We start from the raw sequence: 26,773 nt of genomic DNA, 5'->3' as shown, positions 1-26,773 counted from the left end.
AATAAAAACAAAAACAATTGATTGAAGGTACGTCATGTATTATTCATCTAGCACCAAATTTTGTTTTTTTAGTTTTGCTTAAAAAGTAGTTTATAGCTGGGCTTTGGTAGCTCAAGCCTGTAATCCTAGCTACTCAGGAGGCTGAGGTCTGAGGATCACAGTTCAAAGCCAGCCCAGGTACGAAAGTCCTTGAGACTCATCTCCAATTAGCCACCAGAAAACCAGAAGTGACGCTGTGGCTCAAGTGATAGAGAATAACCCTGAGCTGAAAAGCTGAGGGACAGCACCCAGGCCAAGAGTTCAAGCCCCATGACAAAAAAAAAAAGTTCATATAAAACTGGACATAAACTACATAAATCTAAAAAAATTTACCTTCCATCTGTTTATCATGTAATAGCTGCTGTTCTTTTTCTTTTCTCCAAAAAGCTTCCTGTTTTTGCCGGATTCGGTGCCGTAATTCTTCATCATCAGTATCAGATGACTCAGAGCCTCTGTCGCTCCTCTCATCTTCACTGTCTCCTGATCCATAACCACCCAGTCCACCTGTGTGCATAAAGCTCAGTCTATCATATGAAAAAGACATGCGTTCCACTAAAAACTTTTTAAGATTAGAGAAGAAAGCTCTTTTTTTTTCATTGCCTTTTCCTGGAAGATATGTTTATTCCAGGTGGGGAGAAGCATAAATTCAAATGTTTAAGGAGTTCAACGAACCCTCAGACAACGGTTACATAGTGTTCTTTCTAAATGTTTCAAGCAAGGAAACATTTTACACCCTTAAAGAATTAGAATAATGGCAGGCGTACAACCATTTAACAGGGCAATAATGAAGCCTCACTAAAACTTAACCAATTCAACTATCTTAATAAAATTTATGGTGATCCTGAAAGTATTTTTAACATGAACTCTTTTATTGTTCATACTTTTAGAATCTGATAGGATGTTAAGCATTTTTTTTCCTTTAAAAATTAGAAGATTGTAATTCTTATTGGCACAGAAATGGAATGAATTCCCCACCCTGAAGTGATCCAAGTAATTATTATAACAAAACCACATGGCACTTTATCCTACCCTTCTCCCTTCTTCCTAACAGAAATGAACATAAAACATGGAAAAGGCAAATTCAAACTTTAGAGTCTTGGATAATATGCAATTAGCAAAATTTCAATCTAGCACTACTATTATACCATGACAAAAAAAAACCCTTTCCCTCTATGTTAATACTTGACTTGCTGCAACACAATTTATGTAAGTCATTATAAGCATTAGTGGATAGATAAATCCCTAAAATATGTATGCAATAATTCTCAAAGTGACTTTAGATACTATTGTGGCTAAATGACCTATACATATATATATATATATATATATAAACTATACATATACATATATATATATATATATATACCCACACACATACATATATATATATATTCATATCCATACACACATATCACATATTGGAGCAATTAATAAGGAAATTTTCCATTCAACTAGCCCCAATAAACTGAATTAATTACATTTTTAATCGTTCCACTGTGAATATTTTAGTAAAAAAAAAAAAGAGTCAATCTCTTAGTGACACAGAAGCTTAGGTTTCTTAACTGAGTAGGAATAATCCAGTGTCAACACAGAACATGTAGAAAGACAAGGTTAAGTGCGTATTTTCCCTTTAGGCCCTCTCACAAATAAGGAAAACACTTACCGAGTCCAGTGAGGGAAGCCAGTGCACTGGACTGTGCCAGCTGTTTTGCAGGAGCTTTGTATCACATCAACAACAGGAGCAACATGTTAACACAAATAGCCACGATTTCATAGTCATGAGAGTCTATGGTATTGTTAAATCTACTACTATTGCTGCTTTTTGGGGAGAGAAGAAACATTAAAAACATAACATTCATTTTAAACCAGTAGCATGTCTGGCTTTGAAATTATAATTCTGATGTGAGCTGAAATTGGTTTATAATGAAGAAAAATGTTGACTGTTATTTCTAATTCTGGTATGAGTTATGGTTTTTATTTTTTTTAAGTGTTACTAAAATCATGGGGAAGGGTAGAAATTACTTGCTTTTGTAAAAACTGCAATTGATTAAATTGAAAATTCTCAAGGTTCATAATTTAAAACTCACTGTCACAATAAACTGTATTTACAAGCCATCTACCAATACCCTGGTATCATGATGAAATAAACTTAAATCAGGTAAGATAAACTGAACACCAGGAATTTTCCGCAATACATTTTTCAGGACAACAGCGTGATTGCTATTTTCAGGTAGGTCAGATAAAAAATATATAAAAATAGAATTGTATAGTCTCAATATGGTGTCTACATATCTAATCTTTCCCCAAGAGTTAAATCATGCAAGAAGAGAATATATAAATATCTGATAGCAATCCAGAGGAAAACAAAAAGTCCAAATGTTCAAGAAGCCAAAATTCCCCCACAAACCAAGAACACCCACAATATACCTTTCGTTGCTTTCCGATGTGCATCTTTGGCTACATAATAAATTTCTTCATCTGTGACATCCAGCAGAATTTCAGTTAGAAGCATTTTTGTCAGCAACATCTAAAGACAAATATTTTATATAGCATTTCCAACTTAGTTATAATTACTGCTTGTTTTCTAAATTAAAATGCAAAGAAACAGATCAGACTAGCCATTCCTAAAAAAAGAATATTTTAAACATTATTCTAAAACATCAAAGCCTGAAAATATTTCAAAATCATAAGTATCAAAGAAAAACTATACATCCATGCATAGTCACTGAATCCTTACTTTAGACACAAAAAAGTTAGAAACTTAAGAGGCTCTCTATTATTAAAAAATTCTATGAGTGCTTTAAGTAGAGCATATTACCAAATAAAGCCATACTAGAGAATACCAAAAAACATACTATTATTATTATATACTAATACATATTATTTAGTATCATAATATATCAAATAAAAGAATACTCTTCATTAAAAATATACTTTTATTAAAAGGATACTACTTTTATTTAGTAACACTGGTAAGGTTTACATTACTACTTTCTTAAGTCACTTCCAAAGGTTAGATTACAAGTCTAAAGAGGAGCCAAAGACAGGTGGCTCACACCTATAATCCTAGCTACTCAGAAGACTGACAACTAAGGATCGTGGTCCAAAGTCAGCTGGGGCAGTGAAGTCTATGAGATTCTTACTTCCAATTAATTACTGAACAAAACAAAAGTGGCACTGTGTCTCAAGTGGTAGAGTGTTAGTCTCGAACAAAAGGAGGGCAAGGACAGTGCCCAGGCCGAGTTCAAGCCCCAGGCCTGGCACCAAAAAAAAAAAAAAAAAAAATTAAAGGGGAAGCTGCGTGAAGGCAGCTCATGACTACAGTTTTAGCTATTCAAGAGGCTGAGACTAGAAAGATCAAGGTTCAAAGCCAACTGGAACAGAAATGTTTAAGAGATTTTCTTCCTAAGTGATAGCTGGGCAGGCTAATGAATGTGTCATCCTTGCTATGTTGGAAGCTGAGATTAAGAAGATGAAAGATCCAGGCCAGCCTCGGCAGAAATGTCCATGCAACTCCATCTCAATGGAAGAAGCTGGATATGACAGCTCATGCATGTCATCCTAGACACAGTGGAAAGTAAAAAATAAGATTGAGATCTAGGCATAGATCCGTGAAAGAATGAAGAGTCTTAAACAGCACAAAAGCCTAGACCCACCAAAAAATTAATATAACTTTTAAAAAAATAAGAAGGATATTATTCCATTCTGCTGAGTTCTACTACTCATAAACTGTAACATCCTCATAACTGTAACACAATATAAAATGGAGAGCACAATTTGAAGAGCTAGATGTTAGCTCTGGCTTGGCTACCAACAACTATTTGAAATGCAGATTCTTAGTTCTCCAGCCTCTCTCTGCCTCTGATTTACTCATCTTACTAAAATTAGAGTTGACCAAATTAGCATCTTCTAAATGCATTCCAAAACTCATGAGTCTTTCAATATGAGAAATGCAACAGATTCAAAATCTGACAACATAACAATTATAAAAGCTTAAGGAATTTTTACACAGAAGTATGTTCTTACACTAAAAAAGTATGTTTAACTTTGTTCAGTCTAAACCTATTTCCCCCTCAATTCCTTTAATATTTCTTAGTATTTCTATTTAAAAGAAACACTTCAGAAAACAGATCAATAAAAGTTCCTCTGGTTTTCATATAGTAAAATATTATTTAATTTTATCATTGGAATTACAAAATAAGTTTAATAACTACTGGATAGGCCACAATTTTGTATTTTAATTACTATCTGAATATTGAGCAGTGGGAAAGGAGATAGGTTTACTATCTCAAATTTTAGACACAATTTGCCTGACAAAACGTGTATGTACTTTACAATTTTTCTGAGTTCTCAATTTAAACATTTTATAAAATTAATACTTTTAAAACATTACAAACAAAATAAACCCTGCACATGGTAAGAAATTTGACATTCTACCATCTGATACTCTTTCTCTTCTTCAGTCATCTCTGGTTCGCTATGTTCTTCTTGGGGAACTGGAGATGGACTTCTGGTAACTTTTCCACTGCTTGCAGCCTCAATGTTTTCAGCATCTTCATCTTCCTCATCACTATCCTGTAAAAACAATATGGTAGCCTGAATTTATGCTTATAATGCACAGTTGATAAGAGAATTGTAAAGGTAAAATTCATTTCTGAATTGTGTGACATTTCTTTTTGGGTACTGAGGATCAAAGTAATGCTTTATGGATACAAAGAAAGGTACTTTATCACTGAGCTACATCTCCAGTCGCTATATTTTTAAATAAGTTTTTAAATTATTTAAGACAAACCAGATTTTCTATTTTCTTTTATTTTCTTTTCTCGAGACAGGGCTCCAGCCTTTAAATTACATTTTTGTAATTTTGTAACTTCATTTGGTAACTTAAAAAAGTATAATGTGGAAAGAAATGAAAAGAGTAAAGAAGGAATTATGAGCTAGGCTCTGGTGGCTCATGCTTGTAACCGTAGCTATTTAGGAGACTGAATCTGAAGATCAGGGTTGCAAGCCAGCCCAGGCAGGCAGTTAAAATCCAATGAACTCTTATCTCCAATGAACTACCAAAAAGCCTAAAGTGAAGCCGGGCGCCTGTGGCTCACACCTGAAATCCTAGCTACACAGGAGACTGAGATCTGAGGATCATAGTCCAACGCCAGCCTAGGCAAAAAAGTCCATGAGATTCATTTCCAATTAATCACAGAAAAAAACAGAGATGAATCTATGGCTCAAGTGGCCATAGAGCCACAAGAGCACCAGACTGAGCAAAAGAAGCTCTGGGACAGTGCTCAAGCCTTGAGCTCAAGCCCCATGACCAGAACATACATAAAAAACAGTCTGAAGTGGAGCTTTGGCTCAAGTGGCAGGGGCGCTAGTCCTGCACAGAAGAGCTCAGGGATTTAAAACATTGTTACTTTCAGTGCTCATGTCAAAAACAATAAAAATTATTTTATCTCCAAGTGTAAGTACATCTAAATATTCGCAAGGCACATTTATTCCTATGCCACTGAATACTTTTGTTTCACTGAATCCACTAGAGTCAGGTACACAATAATGAAAGATCATGGATTTATTTAGAAACAATAAGATCATATGTAATAATATCTCTCTGAAATAAAGCCCCTTTTTCTCCTTAATCCATCCTCAATAGCACATATATAAAAACACAAAACCCATCATACATTGTAACACAGTATTTTCCTATGGGCTAAAATATTCATTTCAATGAACTTTTCAGGATAAAATTTTCAGATGAGTCTACTTACAAATTTACTTCTCTGAGGCAAACGAGGACCATCTCCTCCTTCCGCATCTTCTGTGGCCTTCTTTTCTTTTTTGGACAACTGTGAACGTTGTTGTTCCATTCTTTCTTTTTCCAATTTCTTCTGCTTTTCACGTTCCATTTTTTCGAGACCTTCACGAATCCAAGCTGGAAGAGTTCTCCGTTTTACTGCATCTATTTACACAGGAAAAAATCATTTTACAAGTCAATTAAAGGCATAATAAAACAAATGAGTTCCTTAACTTTGGTTGTCTACAAACTTTTAAGTAAAAACAAGGAAACAAATCTGTTAACATTAATGGGACATGGTGCTCAAGCCTGTGCTCCTAGCTACTTGGGAGATAAAAGATCCAGGGATGATGGTTAAAGACTCCATTTCAACCAATGCTGGACACAATGGCATGCATCTGTCACAAGTACAACCCAGGCCAGCTTAGGCATTGAGACCATAACTGGAAAATAACCAATGGAAAAACAGGGTAGAAACCTGGCTCAACCTGTAGCGTGTATCCCTAGCAGACTGAAAGTCTTAAGTTCAACCTCAAAATGAATTTTTTTTAATACCATCAACATTGGGCTTTTTGAAAAAACAAACATGTTTAACAGCAGCAGGAAATGTTTTTTTAATGCTTGCAATTTTCCAGGGCACAATAAAAGAATATTAAGCTGTTATTTCATTTAATCTATACAAAACGCCTCAAAGATTTCTACTATGATTCTTTTTTGTTAATGAGAAGACTGAAGGGATAAAGCCAGTAAGTGGTGCTATGGAATAATTCAGAACCAAGTTTGTTACCATTATTTGATCTCTTTCTCAGGGGAGAAAACTGATGTGATAAAGGGATATGCCTGAGGTTTAAAAGCCAGTAAATTATGATGTGGGCTAAAGAAAAATTCTTATACTAAGCTGCTGCCCCAAAATATGAACATACAGCAGAGTCAAACAAAAGGCAGGACAGATTTTTTACACTAAGATCTTTCCATACATTGAGAAGCAGTTAGAATATTTCTAAGGAGGGCTGGGAAGGTAGCTCAGTGGTGGAGTGCTTGCCTTGCATGCATGAAGCTCTGGGTTTGATTCCTCAGCACCATATTCGCAGAAAAAGCTGGAAGTGGCACTGTGACTCAGGTGGTAGAGTGCTAGCCTTGAGCTGAAGAGCTGAGGGACAGAGCCCAGACTGAGTTCAGGCCGGCAAAAAAAAAAAAAAAAAAAGAATATTTCTAAAGAAAGGCTTAATGTTCTGCTCTACAAAACGCTGAATGATTCTGAAACATTCCAGTTAAAATGTGGCGTAAGTGTGTAACTTCTCACTAGCAATAACCTACATCTGATATTTAAATTCTAAATTTTCTGCCAAAATACTTAAGAATGTGAAATAATCAAAGGAAAATTGAAAAATTTTTGAAAATCTAAAATTTGAAAACTGTGTATCTTATGAACTAAGAGTAGAAAGAGAACTAAAACAGGAAACCATTAGGTTTTGTTTTCTTTATCTGTGTGTGTGCACATGCAGGTTTGTGTGCCAGTTGTAGGGCTTGAATTCAGGGCCTCGGTGCTGTCCCTGGGCTTTTCTGCTCAAGGCCAGCACTCTACCACATGAGTTACAGCATTACTTCTGACTTTTTCTGGTTGTTAACTGGGTGATAACAGATTTTCCTGCCTAATCTAGTCATGAACCACAATCCTTAGATCTTAGCCTTCTAAGTAGCTAAGATTACAGGTATGAGCCACCAGCCCCCAGTTTAACAATTAGGTTTTGAAAAGGGACACTTGCTATACCTAAATTTTAACCCAGAATAAGAAGATGCTATGGAAATCAAAAAAATTACACTTCATCACAAACTAGTTTATGACAAAAGATTTGAAGAAATTACTTGAAACTTTTTTGCATCAATCTTTTTGTGGTTTTAAGATTTATGATTTAAAAATTGTTTTAAAGTACCACTATTTCAGTTCTAACAATTTATGAAACAAAACATTGTTTTTACAAAGGTTTCATGACAACTGTGTTTCACCGAACTCATTTAAATAGCTACCAATTTGTGGAGGCTCCTGCTTCACCGGAAGTGCAATAGGTGAACGCTGACGATCCCTGAATGATGAAGGTCTTTCTCTGCGGTTCTGGGGAGGTGCTGGAGGTCCTGGAGGTCCTGGTTGCCAATAAGGAGGATGAAATCCACCTTGCGGTGGACCAAAAGCAGCCCCATGCTGAAAGAGTATTGTATTTTATTTTTCTTCAGGTTAACATAATATACTCCCTGGGACACATGCGTGTTATGAACTGGGACAGTATCCATGTGTGAAGCAAATCCAAGAATCCCATGGTTCTAATATCTACTAGTATTTCTGAAACCCAAACAACCTAATTTTGTTTCTTAAGAAAACCAAATGATTCACCATCTTCAAGAACTGTATGTGTGTATATGTGCATAGATGTGTATATATGTATATATGAACATTTTCTAGACTAATTTGTAGACACTACCACCACCACAAAGACTTGGTATTTCCTCTTCCTTTTTATTTTTTGAAGTAGGATGTTGCTATGTAGCCTGTTCTCAAACTCTTGATCCTTCTGCCTCTGCCTCCCAAGTGCTGGGATTATAGGCAAGGGCCACCAGGCCCAGCCAATTTTTAACTAGAAAATACAAGTAAAGGCTTTTGTCAATTTCAAATTCCTTTTTCTAGTGAATTCAACTTGCTTTTATAATCTCACAGGATATATTTACTTATAATCAAAGACAGTTACTTAATTATAACAGTAATTTATTTTTAGCTTTGCTATATTTAGAGGTTTTCAAGGCCAGTAGCCAATAGTTTTATTTTCTTAATATAGAATCCACCAATCAAAACTAGACTAAAAGAAGTTCCCTGCCACTACATCTCTTCATAAATAAAAGCTTCATGTGTATTAACAAATATGAGCACAGTACAACTTATGTGACTGTGTGTTAACTAGAAAATGACTACTTCAAGGTGAATGTATTATCAAATCTTAGAATTAAGTGGGACTTTCCAAAATTTTATATTAGAGCAATTTAGTTTATTTATTTATTTATTTATTTTGGCTCCAGTCATGGGGCCTGAACTCTGGGCCTGGGCGCTGTCCCTCAGCTCTTCAGATCAAGGCTAGTGCTCTATCACTTGAGCCACAGAGCCACTTCCGGCCTTTTTCATTTTGCTTTATGTGGTGCTGAGGAATCGAACCCAGGGCCTCAGGCATGCAAGGCAAGCACTCTACCACTGAGCCATCTTCCCAGCCCCAGCAATTTAGTTTATAAAGTAACAATAGTAGTAAGTTATTTCACAATGACATCTAGCATTATCATTTAAGGATCGTCAATTCTCACAGAGGATATGCACACATGGTACTATTCCCCATAGAGTTCCATGTCATGAATTAAATGTTACAGAAGAAATCATGTACAATTCCATTAATAAGTTATGCCAGAATGGGGAGGAGGAGGAAGGGAAACACTGAAAAAACAGGTGTAATACTACACAGATGGAACTGTTAAAAAAAAATCATCTATGTTAAGCATCTTAAACCATGTCTTAACCATAATCTATTATTGACAATGTATTCAGCTACCATGTATTTTCTAAACTTTAACAGCTATTACACCAACTCATTTTTCATTTTATCCAGATTTCCCCCAAATGATCCTTTATTCATTTCCTAATCAAAGAAATATTCAGAAAATAAAGTCTAATGATTTAAATAATCAAAAATTGATAGTCTCTCAAACACTGTAAATGCTTATCTGTACAACTCTGCACACATATCTTAAGATATTCTTCATGAGACACTTCCAAAGAATGGATACGTGCACATCTATGATATTAAGGCAACAAAATATCTTTCACCTGATAGTCAAACTGGTTCACTGGCCCCACTGCAAAATTATCGGGTGGTCCACCAAAGTTGTGATTGTTCTGGTTAAATATATGCCTGTTGTCAGGGGCAAATTCCCCACTGTCCTGACTGTTGCTGTCTTCAGAAGGAGGAACAATGTCCATTGGGCCTGGTGTTGGTGGCATCCATGGCTGATCTGGAGGGGGATGTGGGGGCTGCTGATGCATTCCCCATTCTATTTAGGATTCAGGCATAAAAACATTCAACAGGGGGTTATAATAAAATCAATACAAAATTTTAACATCTCAAAAAAGCTAGATTTTTCAGTAAAGAAACAATAAAAACAACTTATGACTTTTTGGTCAAATTCTTTCTATATTAATCTTAAAAATGAGCAAAGAACTAATAAATTGCCTAAGTTCAAATAAGTTAATTCCATTCTAATTTACACCCTAAGTCAATAAAATCCAAATGCTCAAAATTAACTTTAATGAATAGAACACAATCCAAAGCAACTTTTTGTTGAATCTATTTTGTTCAATAATGACACCATAAAAATTACTTAATATATAATTTCTTTCTTCCATGAACACATTGATCCTCACAACATCCCTGTGAGGTAGGAAGAAAAAAGGTACTATTTTTGCCAATTTCAGGAGGGGGAAGGGAGGCATACAGAGGTAAATAACTTCCCCAGGGTCACAAAGAAAGCCAATAGAGTAAAACTTTGGAGGGTGGGAGAGTAACGTCAGGGTGAATCATTTATAAACTTAAAACTGGGACACCAAAACAGCTTCATATTTGGAAAAATTTGGCCTCAAGAAGATAGAAACGGACACCTCACAGTATAGAAGATTGTTATTCCTTTCAAAGTAATGTTGGAAATGCCTGTTTTCCACTCTTACAGTAACAGAAGAAATATTAATAGCAAAAGAAGGATATGGCTTCACCATCAGCATGACCAAATATAAAATTCGTCTAGTTTTCAGTGATTATTAAAAAATAACACAACCATAGAAAAGTGAATTAGCATCAAGAAATCTAAAACATAAAGAAAAAAACATAAAAGCTTATGGAAGATCATGACTATCTGAAAAAAAGGGAAGAAAACGGTGGGTGCCTGATAGGGGCAGAGTATGCTTGACAGACTTGTCACATGGTGACACAATTTTTCTTTAATTAGAAGCTAGACATATTTTATTCTGCCACTGCTGCTTGTGTAAAGGCCAGAGGTTGCAACAGAGAGAATGCTCTCTCCCCTAGGTGCCAAGTGAGGTTTCCAGAGTGTTCCCAGCCCCTGTCATCCTAGGAATGAAGAACCAAGAAAAAAATCAAACTGAGTGCCACAATGCTAGCAGACTGAGTACAGAATATTTTTAACCACATATATATTAAGGTCAAATAAAATTGAGAATGACATGAAATTAATCCAACTAAATAATTTACTACTGATCTTCATGTTCTTTAAAAAGTCTTAAAATCTAGATAACATAAACAAACCTGGTTGCCACATTCTGTTAAAGTTTGAATCTCCTTGAAAATTTCCATGATTGTTTGGACCAGATTCCATTGGAGACATATCTTGTCCATTTGGCATCATTCCTGGTGGTTGTTCTACAATGCTTTGCTGTCCTGAAGCTTCTCTTTGGGCAATCCAAGCTTGAGCCAATGCAGCCCAGTCAATTTGGCCTAATGTAAATTAACAAGATTTCAGCATTCAGAGAGAAGCTAAAATAGCAGTGCATCCATTAAAATAAACATCTCAAATTATTCTGTAGTACATTTTAAATATAGAGTATTTTATGCCTGAAAAAATGCTTAGAAAACAGTCTGTACTCAGACCAGACCAAAAATTACTTAAAACTTTTGAAGAATCCACAGAAGTCTTAGCCCCTTTCCAATATTATTCCAAGAAATCAACTTCCTGTATCTTTAGCTTACTCAATTTTTAAAAATCAGCTCCCCTCCTTTAAAAACAAATAAGCAACTACTGTAGCATGTCCTATTCTCCATTCTAGGCATACTTTGATTACTGTAGCTATCTATCCCAGTTCCTCCTCATGGCTACCTTTCTTTAAGGCTTATTGGTGGCCAAAACACATCTCTATAATAACTTTTGCCATCCTTTACTAAAAATTTATTGTTCCTATTATTTTGGAAGTCTTCCCTTTATTATCTTCAAAGATAACAGCTTAAGGTCTAATATTACTAATAAAATAGAACATTTTTTCCCACACTTCAGTTTAGTAAAGAATAGACATTCTCATAATGTTTTGTTGAAAGATAAAACTGGAATAACCTGGATGGTGTTAAACTTGTCCATCTGTATCTAAAACTTTCTAAATCTAGACTGGGTGTAGTGGCAGATGCCTATAATACCAGCTACTTGGGAGACTGAGACTCGGAGGTAGTAGTTTGAGGCCATTCCTAGCAAAAAAAAGTTAGGAAGACTCCACTGCAATAAACAAGTTGAGTAGGGTGGTATACAAATATTATTGTAGCTATGGGGTACAGGTAGGATGACTGAGGTCCAAGGCCAGCCAAGGATAAAAATATGAGACACTAAAAGCAGAAGAGAGCTAGGAACATGGCTCAGGCAGTGAAGTGTTGCCTAGCAAGCACAACGCCCTGAGTTCAAACCTCAGTACCACCAAAAAATAAAGAGAATTTTCTAAATCTACAACGTCATTTGGCAAGCCTTGCTCTTTTATTAAGAAAGTGACTAGACAGTGACTAATATATGTATATATGATTGTGCTATCTAAAAGAAAGAAAAAGTCAAATACTGAGAAATCTCAGCACTTGGGAGGTAAGACAGGAATACTATGAGTTTAGTTTAGCCTATGCTACATAGGAGGACTCTATTCAGAAAGGAAAAGTAAGAAGAGGAGGATATGGAGGGCATATTGAAGGATTTCTCAGACAAGGCAGATCAGTGTAAGAAAATATGGATGAAACAAAATCAGCTATAGTTAAATAAATACTAAAGTAATAAATGAGGACTCTATACTCTAATACATGCTCAAAGTACTTGAAAAGTTAAAAATATAGTATATCATAGTTGCGTATCATGTAATTGAAAGGTCCAGAATAAAGAAGTATATGCTAGTTATACAACTTTAATGCTTTTTCTTTAGAAAAATGAGACTAAATCAGTTTAAGAGTAAAATTTTCATAGAGCTTGTTATCCTTCAAGAAAGCAAAAAAAAATCTCACTTTTTATTATATGGTAGGGTTATTTATAAGATCACATTCTGAATACGGAGATTAAGACAATCAATTGGTTTATCAACCAAGTGATAAACCAATCCTAACCCCACACCTATCTCCTACCCATCTCCATTCACTTCCCAGCTTCTTCCACATTCATTTTCTTTCTTACTTGGATCTTGCTGGTGCTGAAATGACTGCATCCACTGCTGTTGGTTCAAAGGCCATTGCTGCCAAGGCTGTCCTCCTTGATCCCACATCCTTTCTTATAAATGTACTGATTTTCTATCTTCAAAAATTAAACACAGTTTAAAAAATACAGTAAGTCCTTTAATTTTCAAACCACACATATCAGAAATTATTATATGTTTTTATATAAGAATTCTAAACTGTTGGCCAATAGATTGTCACAGACAATTAGAATTTTAAAGTTAGCAATCAGGAGTACAAAATATTATGTTAACATTGATGCCACAGTTTGGTGGTAGTCTAGCTCAAAGAAGATATATATATATATATATATATGTACATATATATATTCTCCTTTTCTAAAAGTCCCATATAGCACTAATAAAATTTTTTGCAAAAAATTATAGTTAATAAGTGCAGAATGTAAAATAGAATTAGAAAACTGTCCTATTGCCCTATTTAATAATTGGGAAAAGAAAAGGTGGTAAGAAATCAAAACTCCAAAGGTTGCCAAAATATCACCTTCACAGATGAAGTGGCCATTAAGATACAGTAAGAAGTATACCAAATCACTTAATTTCCTCATCAGAAGTGTTTAATCAACCCAACTGAGCTACCAGTATTATTACAGTGTTATTATTGAGCTTCTAGTGAAATTATAAGGGGGGGGGAGGATAAAAGAACATGATTATTTGGTATCAGAAGAAATAACAAGACAATGTTAGAAAGTACAAGTCTTTAAGACCTGCTTTTTTCTTTTCTTTTTTTTTTTTTGGCAGTACTGGGGTTTGAGCTTAAGGTCTCATGCTTGTTAGGCAGGCACTTATGCTCCAGTCTAAGAACGAAATAGCAACAAACAGAAGGGAGGATAGTAGTCTGGTAATGTCTAGTCTGTCTAAAGGAGGAATCATTATAGTAGTCAACTTTTCTGTAAACAAATATGCAAACTTTTCAAACACAATTTTTAAATTCCTACAAATCTACCTTTGCAATTTACCCCAAGGTAAAATAAATTACCTTTGTCTTTCAAAACCAACTCTGATATAAAGCTCTGTTTAAGAATTAATGACATACACGGTAATCACAGTATGTTTCTTCTTTATTTCTTTATCCCTAGGCTTAGCATACAGCCGGCATTTAATAAATGTTTACTAAATGAACCCTTCCTTTTAGACTCTTCCTTTCCTCTATCAAAACAAAAACAAAAACAAGCCTCAGTACCGCAAATGAACAACTAATGAAGTCAGATAAGAAGGAAGTGAAGATATCCACTCTTATTTGATAGATGGCTATTACAATTCAAACTTTTAAAGCCTCCAGCCTCTGTAGCATTCTCAGAATGTTAACTCAGTTTTATCAGTGGCAATCCTGATTTCTCCACTAAAGAACACTGTAAGATACATTTCTTTATTACCTTGGTTTACTTATGAGTCTACTTGGGTTATAGTTACATGAATATGGCCTATTAAAGGGTATTAGAACATAATTAATATAGTGTTCATTACAATGGCATTACCAGATTATGTCAAAATGAGTACTCCATAGTACCACAATTGAGGATAACATCTAGACTGGTTATCGTCAGTTACAAGCTAAATAGACTTCTTCTGATCTTTCTTCAATGTTTGTTTCTTCTCTCCCATTTTTTTCTTGTTTCTCAATTATATCCTGAAGCTCAAGGCATCATTAGAACTTGTGAAAAGTCTACTTTCATTGAAAGTTAATAAATACATGAATAAATACACACCAAGAAAAAAATGTCAACTGCTACTTTAACTGACCTCAGAGGCTCAACTTCTGGTTAAAACTTCGGCTGGTTAGTTTACAGCTTGACAGCATAACAGCAAGAATAGTTATGCCCTGAGGGAGGAGGGTGGGAAAAAAAAGTGTTCACTCATATACTACAGACCTATAGACATTACTGTAAACAAAATACATTATTACTGTATTTATTCATAGTCTACTGTAAAAATAAATTCTGGGGATACAATCTGTAAGTGTGATCATTTCCAAATTAGATTAGAAGCCCAAAGTTATTTTCTATAAATCTTTTAGCAGAGAATTGCTTTGCCATTATTAATAGAGATCAGAAAGAAAAAGTCAAAGATTTCTGACATCTTTTTAACTTTCAAACTATCTTTATCTTTTATCATTTCTCTTGTGTTTACAATATACGACACTATCAAATAATTTAGAAAAAAACAAAGAACAAATATTTGAGGTAGTTTAAAAGTAGAATGCTTGCCTAGAAAATATGAGGCTCAGCACTAGGGAAAAAAAAGAGAAGCGGAAAAGATTTCATCTGGTATTAAAGTAAGGAAATAAAATTACCCATGGAATTCTGTGGAATTCTATGGAATTCTGTTTAGAAACTAACAGCAGCAAAGGTATTGGTTTGTCCCTAAAATAGTCAGCAAGGACATCAGTTTGTCCTGAAATAGTATATCTTTCATCCTGCTAGCAAAAGTTTTTTTTCTTTTCATCAGTAAGGATTTATTTAAGCAACAGTTTATCTTCAAACAGCATTAATTCCTCTTCTCTTCTGATCCTTGTTCCAATTTCATCTTTTATTTAATTCCTCTTGATCTCTGGAGTATTGTTCCAATATCAGTTGGTAAATATATATTCCTCCAGCAATTCCAAGGATAGTAGCAAAAAGCATTTGGGGAAGAATCAGCCTCCCAAACATGGTTGCAACACAGCCTAATACAAAGGTGGTGTTGAAAAGTTACATTTTTTTTTGGTCATCCTGGGGCTTGAGCTCAAGGCCTGGGCACTGTCCTTGAGCTTCTTTTGCTCAAGGTTAGCGCTCTACCACTTGAGCCACAGTGCCACTTCCAGCATTTTCTGTGGTACCGAGGAATCAAACCCAGGGCTTCGTGCATGCTAGACAAGCACTCTACCACTAAGCCACATTCCCAGCCCTTAAAAGTTATATCTTATGTGCAGCCAATCTCTTCAGATTTGAGAGGTAAGACCAGAGAATCACAGTTCAAGGGCAGCCCAGACAAAAGTGTGAGATTCTACGACTGTAGTGGCTGCTGGGGCCCTTGGCTCAGCACTGACCCTGCCTCACGAGCCCCAAGGAGGTGACAACCCAGCTCCTTCCAGCTGCCTTCTGGGCCACCAAAGCAGAGTTTTAGGACTGCAGCGGGACTGGGGTGTACCACGTGCATGGTGCAGAAAGGTTCAAAATTGTGGCACTGGACAGTAAGGACTGCTTTAGCAATAGTCTTCTAAAGCAGATAGACAAAAATCATTTTTTATCTTCCATAAAATACAAAAAAGTATCTTGGCCAGGCACCTGTGACTCACACCTGTAATCCTAGCAACTCAGGAGGCTGAGCTCTGAGGATCGTGGTTCAAAGCCAGCCCAGGCAGGAAAGTCCGTGAAACTCTCACCTCCAATAAAGTACTCAGAAAAAGCCAGAAGTGGTGCTGTATCTCAAGTGGTAGAGTGCTAACCCTGAGCACAGAGAGGGTCAGGGACAGAGCCTAAGCCCTGAGTTCAAGCTCCTGGACCAGCAAAAAAAAAAAAGAAGAAAGAAATGATCTTACACAAAGCAGGCACAAAATAAATACAAACAGTACCAACTCCTTTTTGTTTATTTTTAAAAGGACAATGATGAGAAAGCTGTTGACTTACAAGAACCAAGCTTTGCTCTCTTTTGGCAAAGCTTCAACAGCTTATCAGAGCTGAATGCACATTTTTCCTAGCCTAAGTTGTAATAAATTTACAATGTAGACATCGATCTTTATGCTGGTGCCAGAAGGGATGCAAATAGCAAAACCGCTCTCATGAATGTATGGACTACCATAATTTCCAAGACATAAATTTCCTCTTCCAGAAATCACTAAAAATAGGTTTTTCTTACTCATCTCTAATGGCTGTCAAGACAACTTTTTAAGTCTTATGAGCTCATTATGCCTCCCAACAACCATTCACAATGTGTGAACACAGGCAAATTACTCTCAGTCCTTAATTTCACATGTAAAATGGAAGCCTAATGTCTGCCTTATAGAGTTACTGATTATTGTGAGAAATGCAGAAAGCTCCAGTTGATTAATACCAGAGCTTTCTTCCCATCACTTCTGCAACTATCAGAAAAAAAGTTTGATAAAGCCAACACAGTTCTAATTCAACCAGAAGTTCTATTCTCCAGAAGTAATCTAAGACCTATCCAGATCACTCTATCTTTGCAATAATTCTTTAGTTGTAAGCTTGTCTTCCTGTCCTGAATTCTCTCAAAAAACACAGACTAAACTGGGAGACAGCGAGGGAAGGGGTGACATAGTACAAAAAGAAACGTATTCTTTGCTTGACTTATGTAACTGTAACCCCTCTGTGTACATCACCTTTATAACAGTAAAAAAATTTAAATCATAGATTATTATTAAAATTGAATATGATGGCTAATACCTGTAAATCTAGCTACTTGTGAGACTGAAATCAAAATAATCACAGTTTGAGGCCAGTCAGGGCAAAAAAGCTCTCAAGACCCCACTTAAATCAATAAAGAGCTGGGTGTGATAGTACATCCTCAAACCTCAGGTATGCAGAAAGCATACATATGAGGATCAAGGTCAGGCAAAAAAAAAAAAAAAGTAATTAAAGCAATAGGGAATGGAGGTATAGTCTAAGTGGTACAGCACGTACTTAGCAAGCATGAGGTCTTGAGTCCAAACCCCAGTATGCACCCCCCACACCCAAAAAAGAGCCAGGCTTCTTGTCAAATTCCTATAATCTTAGCTACTAATCAGTTCAGATAGGATTGAGTTAAAAAAAAATCTGGGCTGGGAGCTGATGGCTCACGCCTGTAATCTTAGCTACTCAGGAGGCTGAGATAAAAGCCAGTCCAGGCAGGAAAGTCCGTGAGACTCTTATCTCCAATAACTCCCTCCCCACCCACCACCAGCCTTGAGATGAAGAAATCAGGGACAGCACCCAGGCCCAAAGTTCAAGCCCCATGACCAAAAAACAAAAACAAAACAAAACAACAACAACAAAAAAAACCTGGGCAATTTACTTAGACAAAGCACTAACCTAAAGCATTTTTTCAATGTTTCCTGATCCTGAGCTCTTTTGCTTGGACAGAGCTCTACACTATGAGCCATAGCATCACTTCCTGGTTTTCTCATGGTTAACCAGAAGTGTGTGTCTCATGGACTTTCCTGTCCAGGCTGCTTTTGAACTGCGATCCTCCCATCTCAGCCTTCTGAGTAACTAGGATTATAGGCATAACCTGCACCCAGCCTCATTAGTATTTTCAAACTCAATTTAGGTAGTCTGCTAAGTCCTAGAATGGCAGAATCTGAGGATGAAATGGGTGTCAATAGACTGAGCAGAGTCCTGTGGCTCTCAGCTTCTGTGAACCAGAAGCTGCCCAACAGTCCTCAATCATCGAACAGTAATCACTAGGAACTCTTCAGCTGATTCTAACTATCTGGGAGAAAAGCTCAATACTGTAGAAGAACTCCAAGTTGTGTGGGTATTCAGGAGATGAGTATCTCAAATTCATGTCAGTAGTACCCCATGGCTCTTTAGTAACTCTTTCATAAAGAAACACTTCCGAAGGAACCCATTTAACTGAAGACATCAACAAGCACATAGAAGGCAAAAAGCTAGTAGCAGTTGTGACTGCCACAACACTAACTCATATTTAAATTCCTGGTGATTTGTATCTCAAAGCATTTTCAATGTTTATTTCAAAGCAAGCTTTAATTCTGTTAGGCTTTAATTTGTTCAGTAAATTAACACTGCAACACTAAAGACAGGAAAGATGAATTGTTGCTGTTTTGTGGGGCTTAAACTCTGGGCCTGGGCACTGTCCCTCAGCTCTTCAGCTCAAAGCTAGCACTCTACCACTTGAGCCACAGCGCCACTTCCGGTTTTCATGGACTTTCCTGCCTGGACTGACTTTGAACCTCAGATCTCAACCTCCTCAGTAGCTAGGATTACAGGCATGAGCCACCGTGCCTGGCTGAGTTATTTTTCATGTACACTCTAAATTCAAATGCTTTCTATGTCTACCATGCCCAAATGTATTCAATTTAAATCATTACTCAGAAAAATCAAAAGGTAGTTTATCATTATAGTTTCTATCAAAATTATAAATACACTCCTCTGTGCCAGCATTTCCATTTGAGAATAAAATCAAGGATGAGGATAATCACACTATAACTAATAAAATCTGAGCAAATTTTCTATTAAGCATAAACTTTCAGTGACATTTCATTTAAAAGTTAGGTAAGGGGAAGGTGGCTCAGTGGTAGAGTGCTTGCCTTGCATACATGAGGCCCTGGGTTCGAGTCCTCAGCACCACATAAGCAGAAAAAACTGGAAGTGGAACTATGGCTCAAGTGGTAGAGCACTAGCCTTGAGCTGAAGAGCTGAGGGGCAGTGCCCAGGCCCCACAACCGACAAAAAAAAAAAGTTAGGTAAATTCAGTTAAGTGAAAAAGTTAAGTAAATTCCTGAATTACAAAATACCCCTTACCTAAAACCTTAAAAGTGGTCAATTCTAAGAAGGAAAAACCAGGACCAGGGAACTGTGATTTTGAAAAATATCCTTTGGATTTGTTTAAAGTATATTTTTAGAAATATGTAAATTTTAAAAGATAAGAGAAATCAAGGGAAACCAGTAACTACACTCTACTGGTATAGGGAGTAAAAATTACATGAAAGTAATGCAATTGTGGGCTGGGAAGGTGGCTCAGTGGCAGAGTGCTTGCTTTGCATGCATGAGGCCCTGGGTTCAATTCGTCAGCACCACATAAGCAGAAAAAAAAGGCGGAAGTGATGCTGTGGCTCAAGTGGTAGAGCACTAGCCTTGAGCTGAAGAGCTGAGGGACAGCACCCAGGCCCAGAGTTCAAGCCCCACAATGGGGAAAAAAAAAAAGTAATGCAATTGTGAGACATGGCATGAATCAGCTAACCTTTGTTTCACTGTTTTATAAGATTTAGTGTAAATCTTAATATTCTAGTTGAAAATAAGTACCTCTGGTCATGAAAATTAACTTCAATTATGCTAAGGTTTGCAAAAAATATTTTAGGCAAAGACTTTATGAATTATAATTATTGAAATATTTAATACTGGCACTACACTTTATTGTTTTTTTAAATATTCTTTAAAAAAAATTATCTGGCAAGGCTCACTCCTACTACTCAGGAGGCTGACATCTGAGGATCACGGTTCAAAGCCAGCCTGGGCAGGAAAGTCCATGAGACTCTTATTTCCAATTAACCACCAGAAAACCAGAAGTGGCACTGTGGCTCAAGTGGTAAAGTGCTCCCCTTGAACTGAAGAGCTGAAGAACAGTACCCAGGCCCAAAGTTCAAGCCCAATGACCAACCAAAAACAAAACAACAACAACAAAAAATTATGTGATGTCAAGGATTTAGAAGCCCTATTCTTTCCATCTCTATTTTCACTGCAAAATATTCAATACTAACAAACTTACATGCAGCATCTGGAAAACAGATTTTGAATACAGACACACTACACAGCAATCAAAAGATAGTTTTGAAACAAGTCCTTGACAATTGTTTTTGATAATTAACACAGACTCCTTACTTGGGACCATAAGTTAACTAAAAGGAAATAAAAAGTTGGCATTTCAGCCTCTTCTATTTCATATCCAGGTCCTCTGTACTGAGCCATTGTCTTCTAATGTCATTTTATAGATATTGTGGAAGCCAGGAAGGAATGGACAGGAGACAGGACCACCTGCCCAGCATCACTGACAAGGTTCCTATGGTTTGGACCTACGTCTGAAACTCGAGTTTCACCTCTTCCTCATCTTTAGGAAATTGGCCCAGGATCCCCTAGGGATACCTAAATCTACAGATGCTCAAGTTCCTTCTACATAAAGTGGAACAGTATTTACAAATAACATACACACATCTTCCCATATACTTTAAATTATCTCTAGGTTACTCAAAATACTGAATACAATGTAAATTATATATAAGCAGTTGGTGTTGGTATTGTTTAAAGACATATATTCAAGCCAGGTGCTAGCGGGTCACACCTGTTTTCCTAGCTATTCAGGAGGATGAGATCTGAGGATTGCAGTTTGAAGCTAGGCCAGGCAGAAAAGTTCCTGTGAGACTTTTTTTTTTGTCAGTCATGGGGCAACTCTAGGCCAGGGTGCTGTCCCTGAGCTCTTCAGCACAAGGTGAGTGAGTGCTCTACCACTTGAGCCACAGTGCCACTTCCAGTTTTCTGGTGGTTCACTAGGGGTAAGAGTCTCATGGGGGCTGGGGGTTTAGCACAGCAGAAGGGCGCCCACCCGGCGCACGCATGACCCTGGGTTCGGTCCTCAGCCCTGGAAAAAAAATAAAGCTACAAGAGTCTTATGGACTTTCCTGTCCAGGCTGGCTTTGAACTGTGCCCCTCAGATCTCAGACTCCTGAGTAGCTAGAATTAACATGTGTGAGCAATGGGCGCCAGCCCTGTCAGACTCTTATCTCCAATTAACCATTTAAAAACTGGAATTGGCACTATGACTCAAAGTGGTAGAGTGCCAGCCTTGAATGAAAAGAGCTTAGGGACAGTGTCAAGGCCCTGAGTTCAAACCCCATAACTGACAAAAAAAAAAGAGACTATTCAGTGTAGATGGACTTACCCCCCAACCCTTTATTTCTGATCTTCAGGTGACTGACTCCAAAGATGTGGAACCCACTGACAGGGTGGAAAATTGTATTTTTAAATTTATTGTGTCTTTTTAATTTTTTTCTTGAGGTACTGAAGATCCAGTCCAGAATATCAAACATGCTAGGCAAGCACTCTACCATCAAGTTACCCCTTCAGCCCAACTATGGTTTAATGAATAATATAACCTGATACCATTAAAAATGATAATGAAGCACTGGTTTAATAATGATTTGGAAAATACTGTTACTGCTAAAGGTAAGTGCTCATTACATGTCTGCATTGTTAAATTTTTTCCCCTAAGTTAAAGACACAGTAGTCTTGAGTTCTTATGGTTGTTTTGACTCAAAGAAGAATCTTAAGAGCAAAGTAAGTTATTTGAATTATTCGTACTGCATAATCCATGTGGTTAAATATTTTAATCATCTGTTAAAATATGCTATCCAGTCAATATATTAATATTTAATCATGCAAATGGCATTTTAATACTGCTACTATGGTGAACATGGTGGAACACATCTGTAATCCTAGCACTTGGGAGACAAGGCTGGAGGGCAGTGTTTGAGATCAGCCTGAGCTACCTAGTAAGTTCAAGGTCAGTCTACACTGTATAGTGAAACCTTGTTTCAAAAACAAACGAGACAAGATTATGAGGTCATGGGTCAAGTGATAAAACACTGGTCTATTCATGCATTCAAGCCCTAGCACCACCAAAAATTAATAATAGTAAGTATCAAATACAAAATCAAAGATATAGAAACATAGTTGGATGCCAGTGGCTTACAATTTTATCTAACTACTCAGGACACCAAGTGAGACCTGAAGGATTGTGGTTCCAAGCCACCTTGGTCACTAAAGTCTGAGAAACTGTATTCCCAACTAACCAACAAACAAGCTGGACTGGAGGCTGGGCTCAAGTGGCAGGTCACTAGCCATGAGCAAAAAAGCCAAGAGAGTATTCAAGGCCCTGAGATCAAGCACTGGTATTGTCAAACACTCCCCACCCTCCCCAAAAAGAGCCACACAAAAACACGTATTCTTTGAGTATATGGTAAAACAGTTGCTATCAAACACAACTCTACTAAGTTAAAAAATAATTATTTTTATCCCTGCCACAATACCTTATGACTAACTTCTAAGTCACAAAGAATTTAAAATGTAAGATAGAACTGACATTGGTAATGATTAATTTTGTAATCATTTGGAATACTGTGGATTTTTTTGGCTACCTGCTTGATTTCATGTGCATTTATGTTCATTTGAAATATTTTGAGCTTATAGCTCCAACTGACTAGTTGGTTATAAATACCCCTGAAAATACTGATAATAAAAAACATTAATAGAGAGATGGCCTACAACACCCTGGTAAGAACAAGCGCACCTAGGCACCTAGAAGGTTCTAGTACCATTCTAAAATAGAATATGGGCTCTCCAAAGAAACAGATTCTAGTACTGAAGGAAGAAATACTAAAATATAAGCATGAACCATCTTTTAGTGCTAGCAAATAAGAAAATAAGAATGTAACATGATTTAAAATACAATGGAAGGGCTGGGAATGTGGCTTAGTGGTAGAGTGCTTGCCTAGCATGAATGAAGCCCTGGGTTCAATTCTTCAGTACCACATAAACAGAAAAAGCCAGAAGTGGTGCTGTGGCGCAAGTGATAGAATGCCCGCTTTGAGCAAACGAAGCTCAGGGACAGTGCCCAGGCCCTGAGTTCAAGCCCCAGCACTGGCCAAAAAAAAAAAAAAAAAAGGAACATGTAAAAGGGGAACAGTAGAAAGAAATTATGTCAATGGCTCAAAATGGAACAATCTGAGTAACAAAATGTCATACTGGAGGGGCTGGGAAGGTGGCTCAGTAGTAGAGTGCTTGCCTTGCATACATGAGGCCCTGGGTTCGATTCCTCAGCACCACATAAGCAGAAAAAGCTGGAAGTGGTGCTGTGGCTCAAGTGGTAGAGCACTAGTCTTGAGCTGAAGAGCTGAGGGACAGCGCCCAGGCCCAGAGTTCAGTCATCATGACTGGCAAAAAAAAAAAAAAAATAGTCATACTGGATTATAACACAAATTATGAAACAAATATCCCTAAGTTCATACTGATATAAATAATAAAGTAAATTAACAAATTTGAGGGATACATCTCTCATGAAGATTTCTAAATAAATTATAAAAATACCAAAGGGAGAGCTTAATTCCCCATTCTTTCTGAGATAAAAAGCAATTGCTTTCCAAAGAACATAGAATGAAAAGGAGAATTTCATTGCAGAGAAACTTGACAAACACTCTGAGGCAGCCATTAGTCATTATCAGCAAGTGAAGTCATATTGAATGCATACATTCTTGACAATGTGAGATGAGAAGAGAACCTTACCTCTGATTGTTCTCCCTCAAATCCATAACACTATTTCAATCAGGAGGAAACTATCTGACAAATTCCAACAGAAGAGGATCCTGACAGACATTCTCCAAAAAGGCCAAGTCACTTTAAGTTAGCAAGGGCTGCCATAGTAACATACCACAGACTAACTGGCCAAACAACAGAAATTTATTTCCTCATGGGTCTGGAGGCTCGAGATTCACAAACAGGTGGGTTTCATTCTCTTTTCCCAAACAGGTGGGTTTCATTCTCTTTTCTTGTAAGGGCACCATTCGTGCTGAATTAGTCCACCAAAATAATTTCATTCTACCTCTGTAAAGACCCTTCCTCAAAATATACTCAGATTTCTAAGGCAGAGGTTAGAACTTGGAGAGAAGAGAAGGAGGGCCTATTCAGGACACAAAAACGAGAAAGCCTAAGACACTTTCTTGGCAAAAGGAGCCTAAAGCATATGACGACTAAATGTCATGTGTTATCCTAGACAGCATCCTCACAGAGAAAAAGAACTTTTTGAAAAATTAAATAAGAATTATAAGCAATAATTTATCAATACTGATCCGTTAATGTAATCAACGTCCCATACTAATATAGTCATTGGGGAGGGAAAAAAAACCTAAGTGGTGTGATTTGTTCCTATATATGCTCAATTTTTCTCTAAGCTAGAAAAAAACCGGTTATAAAATATAAAGGTGGCTCAGTGGTAGAGCGCTTGCCTCGCATGCATGAGGCCCTGGGTTCGATTCCTCAGCACCACGTAAGCAAAAAGAAAAAAGCAGGAAGTGGCGCTGGGGCTCAAGTGGAAGAGCGCTAGCTTGAGCTGAAGAGCTGAGGGACAGCGCCCAGGCCCCGAGTTCAGGCCCCACGACTGGACCCCCCCCAAAAAAAAAGCATTTACATATATATATATATATACATATATATATATATACACATATATATATATATAAAGGTTATTGGTAATCTAAAAGGCATCAACCTCTCGAGGACATCTTAAAAGAATTTATTTACTATTAGTCTCCCTGTAGAACGCTTCACAAAAGAATTTCACATTAAAAAGTAAAAAAAGTTTAAAAATTAAAAAAAAAAAAATCCTGAGCGTTCGTGGTTGTTTTTGTCTTGTGGCAGTGAAGTGAGAAATTCCAAGCTCGTTTAGTTGAATGTGGAGCCAAGGAGAAAGAAAAAAAAAAAAGGATTTCCGAGGAATTGGGGGATCCGAGAAGATAAATTTAAAAGTGTACGCCCCCAATCACCATCAAAATCGGTCTGGTTAGTGCTCAGTGGGTTTAGGTAACACAACTTATCCACCACAGGGCAAAGCAAGTGAACATTTCACAGGCGACTTTATTTCCTCCGTGACGGCTGACACGTAATATCCATCACGGTGTTAAGAATACAAGAAAAACAAATAGGGAACCTCATTCATTCAAACAGAACGCAGGCACCCTTGGCCGCGCCTGCGCAGTCGGAGACCCAGGGGGTGAGAGCTCCGGGCCCCGGGCCCGGCCCCCGCCCCCTCCGGCCTGCGGCGCCCCCTCCCCACTAGACCTCCCACTGCGCACGCGCAGTACTTAACGGCCGGCCCGGAGCCCAACAATTAGCCCATCTCCTCCGAGGACTCCTTTCGTGGGGAGGGGCCGTGAATTCTCTCTTGTACGGACATTTCCTTTCACCGAGGGCCGCGATCTGCTCAACCAAGGCAGGCAGACGCCGCTGCGTGAGAAGAAGTCCAGCGGTCGCGCCAGGCAGCGTACGCATCCCGGTTAAGCCCCGGTGCCATCCCTCCGGAACCGAGAGGGCCGTAATAGTGCGGCGGGCCCCCACGCCTCAGTGTTGTCTTCCTCACTTACCCACTCTCGTTCCGGAACACCACCGTCGCCACCGTTCCTGGGGTACCTTCCCAACCCTTTCGATGCTTCCACTTCTTCACGAACAAGACAAGATGGCGCCGGATGGGTCTCACCCGGAAGTGAATGGTAATAACATCCGCCCGGTCTCTGAAGCCATACCAGCTCTCCACCGGGCTTGTGAGCACGTGACTGCGGCTGGACGCGCCTCCGCGCCATGTTTGTTCCGGGCAATCCCCCCACCGCCGCTTTTGCCAGTGGATATTCTTGTCAAGTACAGGTTATTATGATCGTTAAACTTGTGCTGTGGTGGTTGAACTCAGGGCTTACATCACGGGAGCCGCGCCTCCGTTTGCGTTAGTTGTGTGTCAGACGGGGTCGCCTGCGGGGTGTTGTCCGGGACCGGCCTCTGATGGCCATCTTCTCCCCGGCGTCTCCAACCCCGACCTAACGGAGCGTTTGCCCGGCTCGGTCGCGGTTTCGCTTGCGGGTCTCCACGCCCGGCCCCCGTGAACCGGCGGCTCACAAGCTCTCATCCGCGCATCGGGCCGAACGCCCCCGAAGAGGCTCCGTGGGCCGGGGAGCTTCGCCCGGAGGCCGCCGGCGCCGGCGCCTCCGCGCCCGCAGGTCAAACCCTGCGAACTCGGCTGGGTGCGGACGGAGGGGCTCGAACCCCGCAGTGCTCCGACCTGGGGTCCCGCCCCGCGCCCGCCCCCCGCAGAGCTGGCTGGGGGCGGGGAGCCCAGGGTGAGCCCAGCACCCCGAGACCTGACGCGACCCTGCAGGTCGTCGTCCTCGGGAACCTCAAAACCTCGCGCCCCCC

General features: G+C 38.2%; 1 protein-coding gene across 2 annotated transcripts in view; it reads right to left on the bottom strand.

The window, feature by feature from the left end:
• Positions 1–26,064, bottom strand: part of Pnisr (PNN-interacting serine/arginine-rich protein) — a 30,282-nt gene extending 4,218 nt beyond the window's left edge. Inside the window, exons 1-11 of one of the 2 annotated variants that reach the window (XM_013022414.1) lie at positions 25,954–26,064; positions 14,856–14,934; positions 13,058–13,174; positions 11,176–11,364; positions 9,687–9,910; positions 7,856–8,027; positions 5,802–5,992; positions 4,477–4,614; positions 2,467–2,566; positions 1,703–1,756; positions 373–543 (exon numbers count right to left, since the gene is read on the bottom strand). In XM_013022414.1, the coding sequence (XP_012877868.1) occupies positions 373–543; positions 1,703–1,756; positions 2,467–2,566; positions 4,477–4,614; positions 5,802–5,992; positions 7,856–8,027; positions 9,687–9,910; positions 11,176–11,364; positions 13,058–13,145 (1,327 nt within the window). In that variant the 5' untranslated portion in view covers positions 13,146–13,174; positions 14,856–14,934; positions 25,954–26,064. The remainder of the gene's footprint in view (positions 1–372; positions 544–1,702; positions 1,757–2,466; positions 2,567–4,476; positions 4,615–5,801; positions 5,993–7,855; positions 8,028–9,686; positions 9,911–11,175; positions 11,365–13,057; positions 13,175–14,855; positions 14,935–25,953) is intronic. The other variant, XM_013022413.1, reaches the window with a different exon arrangement.
• Positions 26,065–26,773: the final 709 nt, after the last annotated feature.

The sequence above is a fragment of the Dipodomys ordii genome, unplaced genomic scaffold (assembly GCF_000151885.1).
Source record: "Dipodomys ordii isolate 6190 unplaced genomic scaffold, Dord_2.0 Scaffold62, whole genome shotgun sequence".
NCBI classification, from domain to species: Eukaryota; Metazoa; Chordata; class Mammalia; order Rodentia; family Heteromyidae; genus Dipodomys; species Dipodomys ordii.
This window is presented reverse-complemented; position numbering and strand designations above follow the sequence as displayed.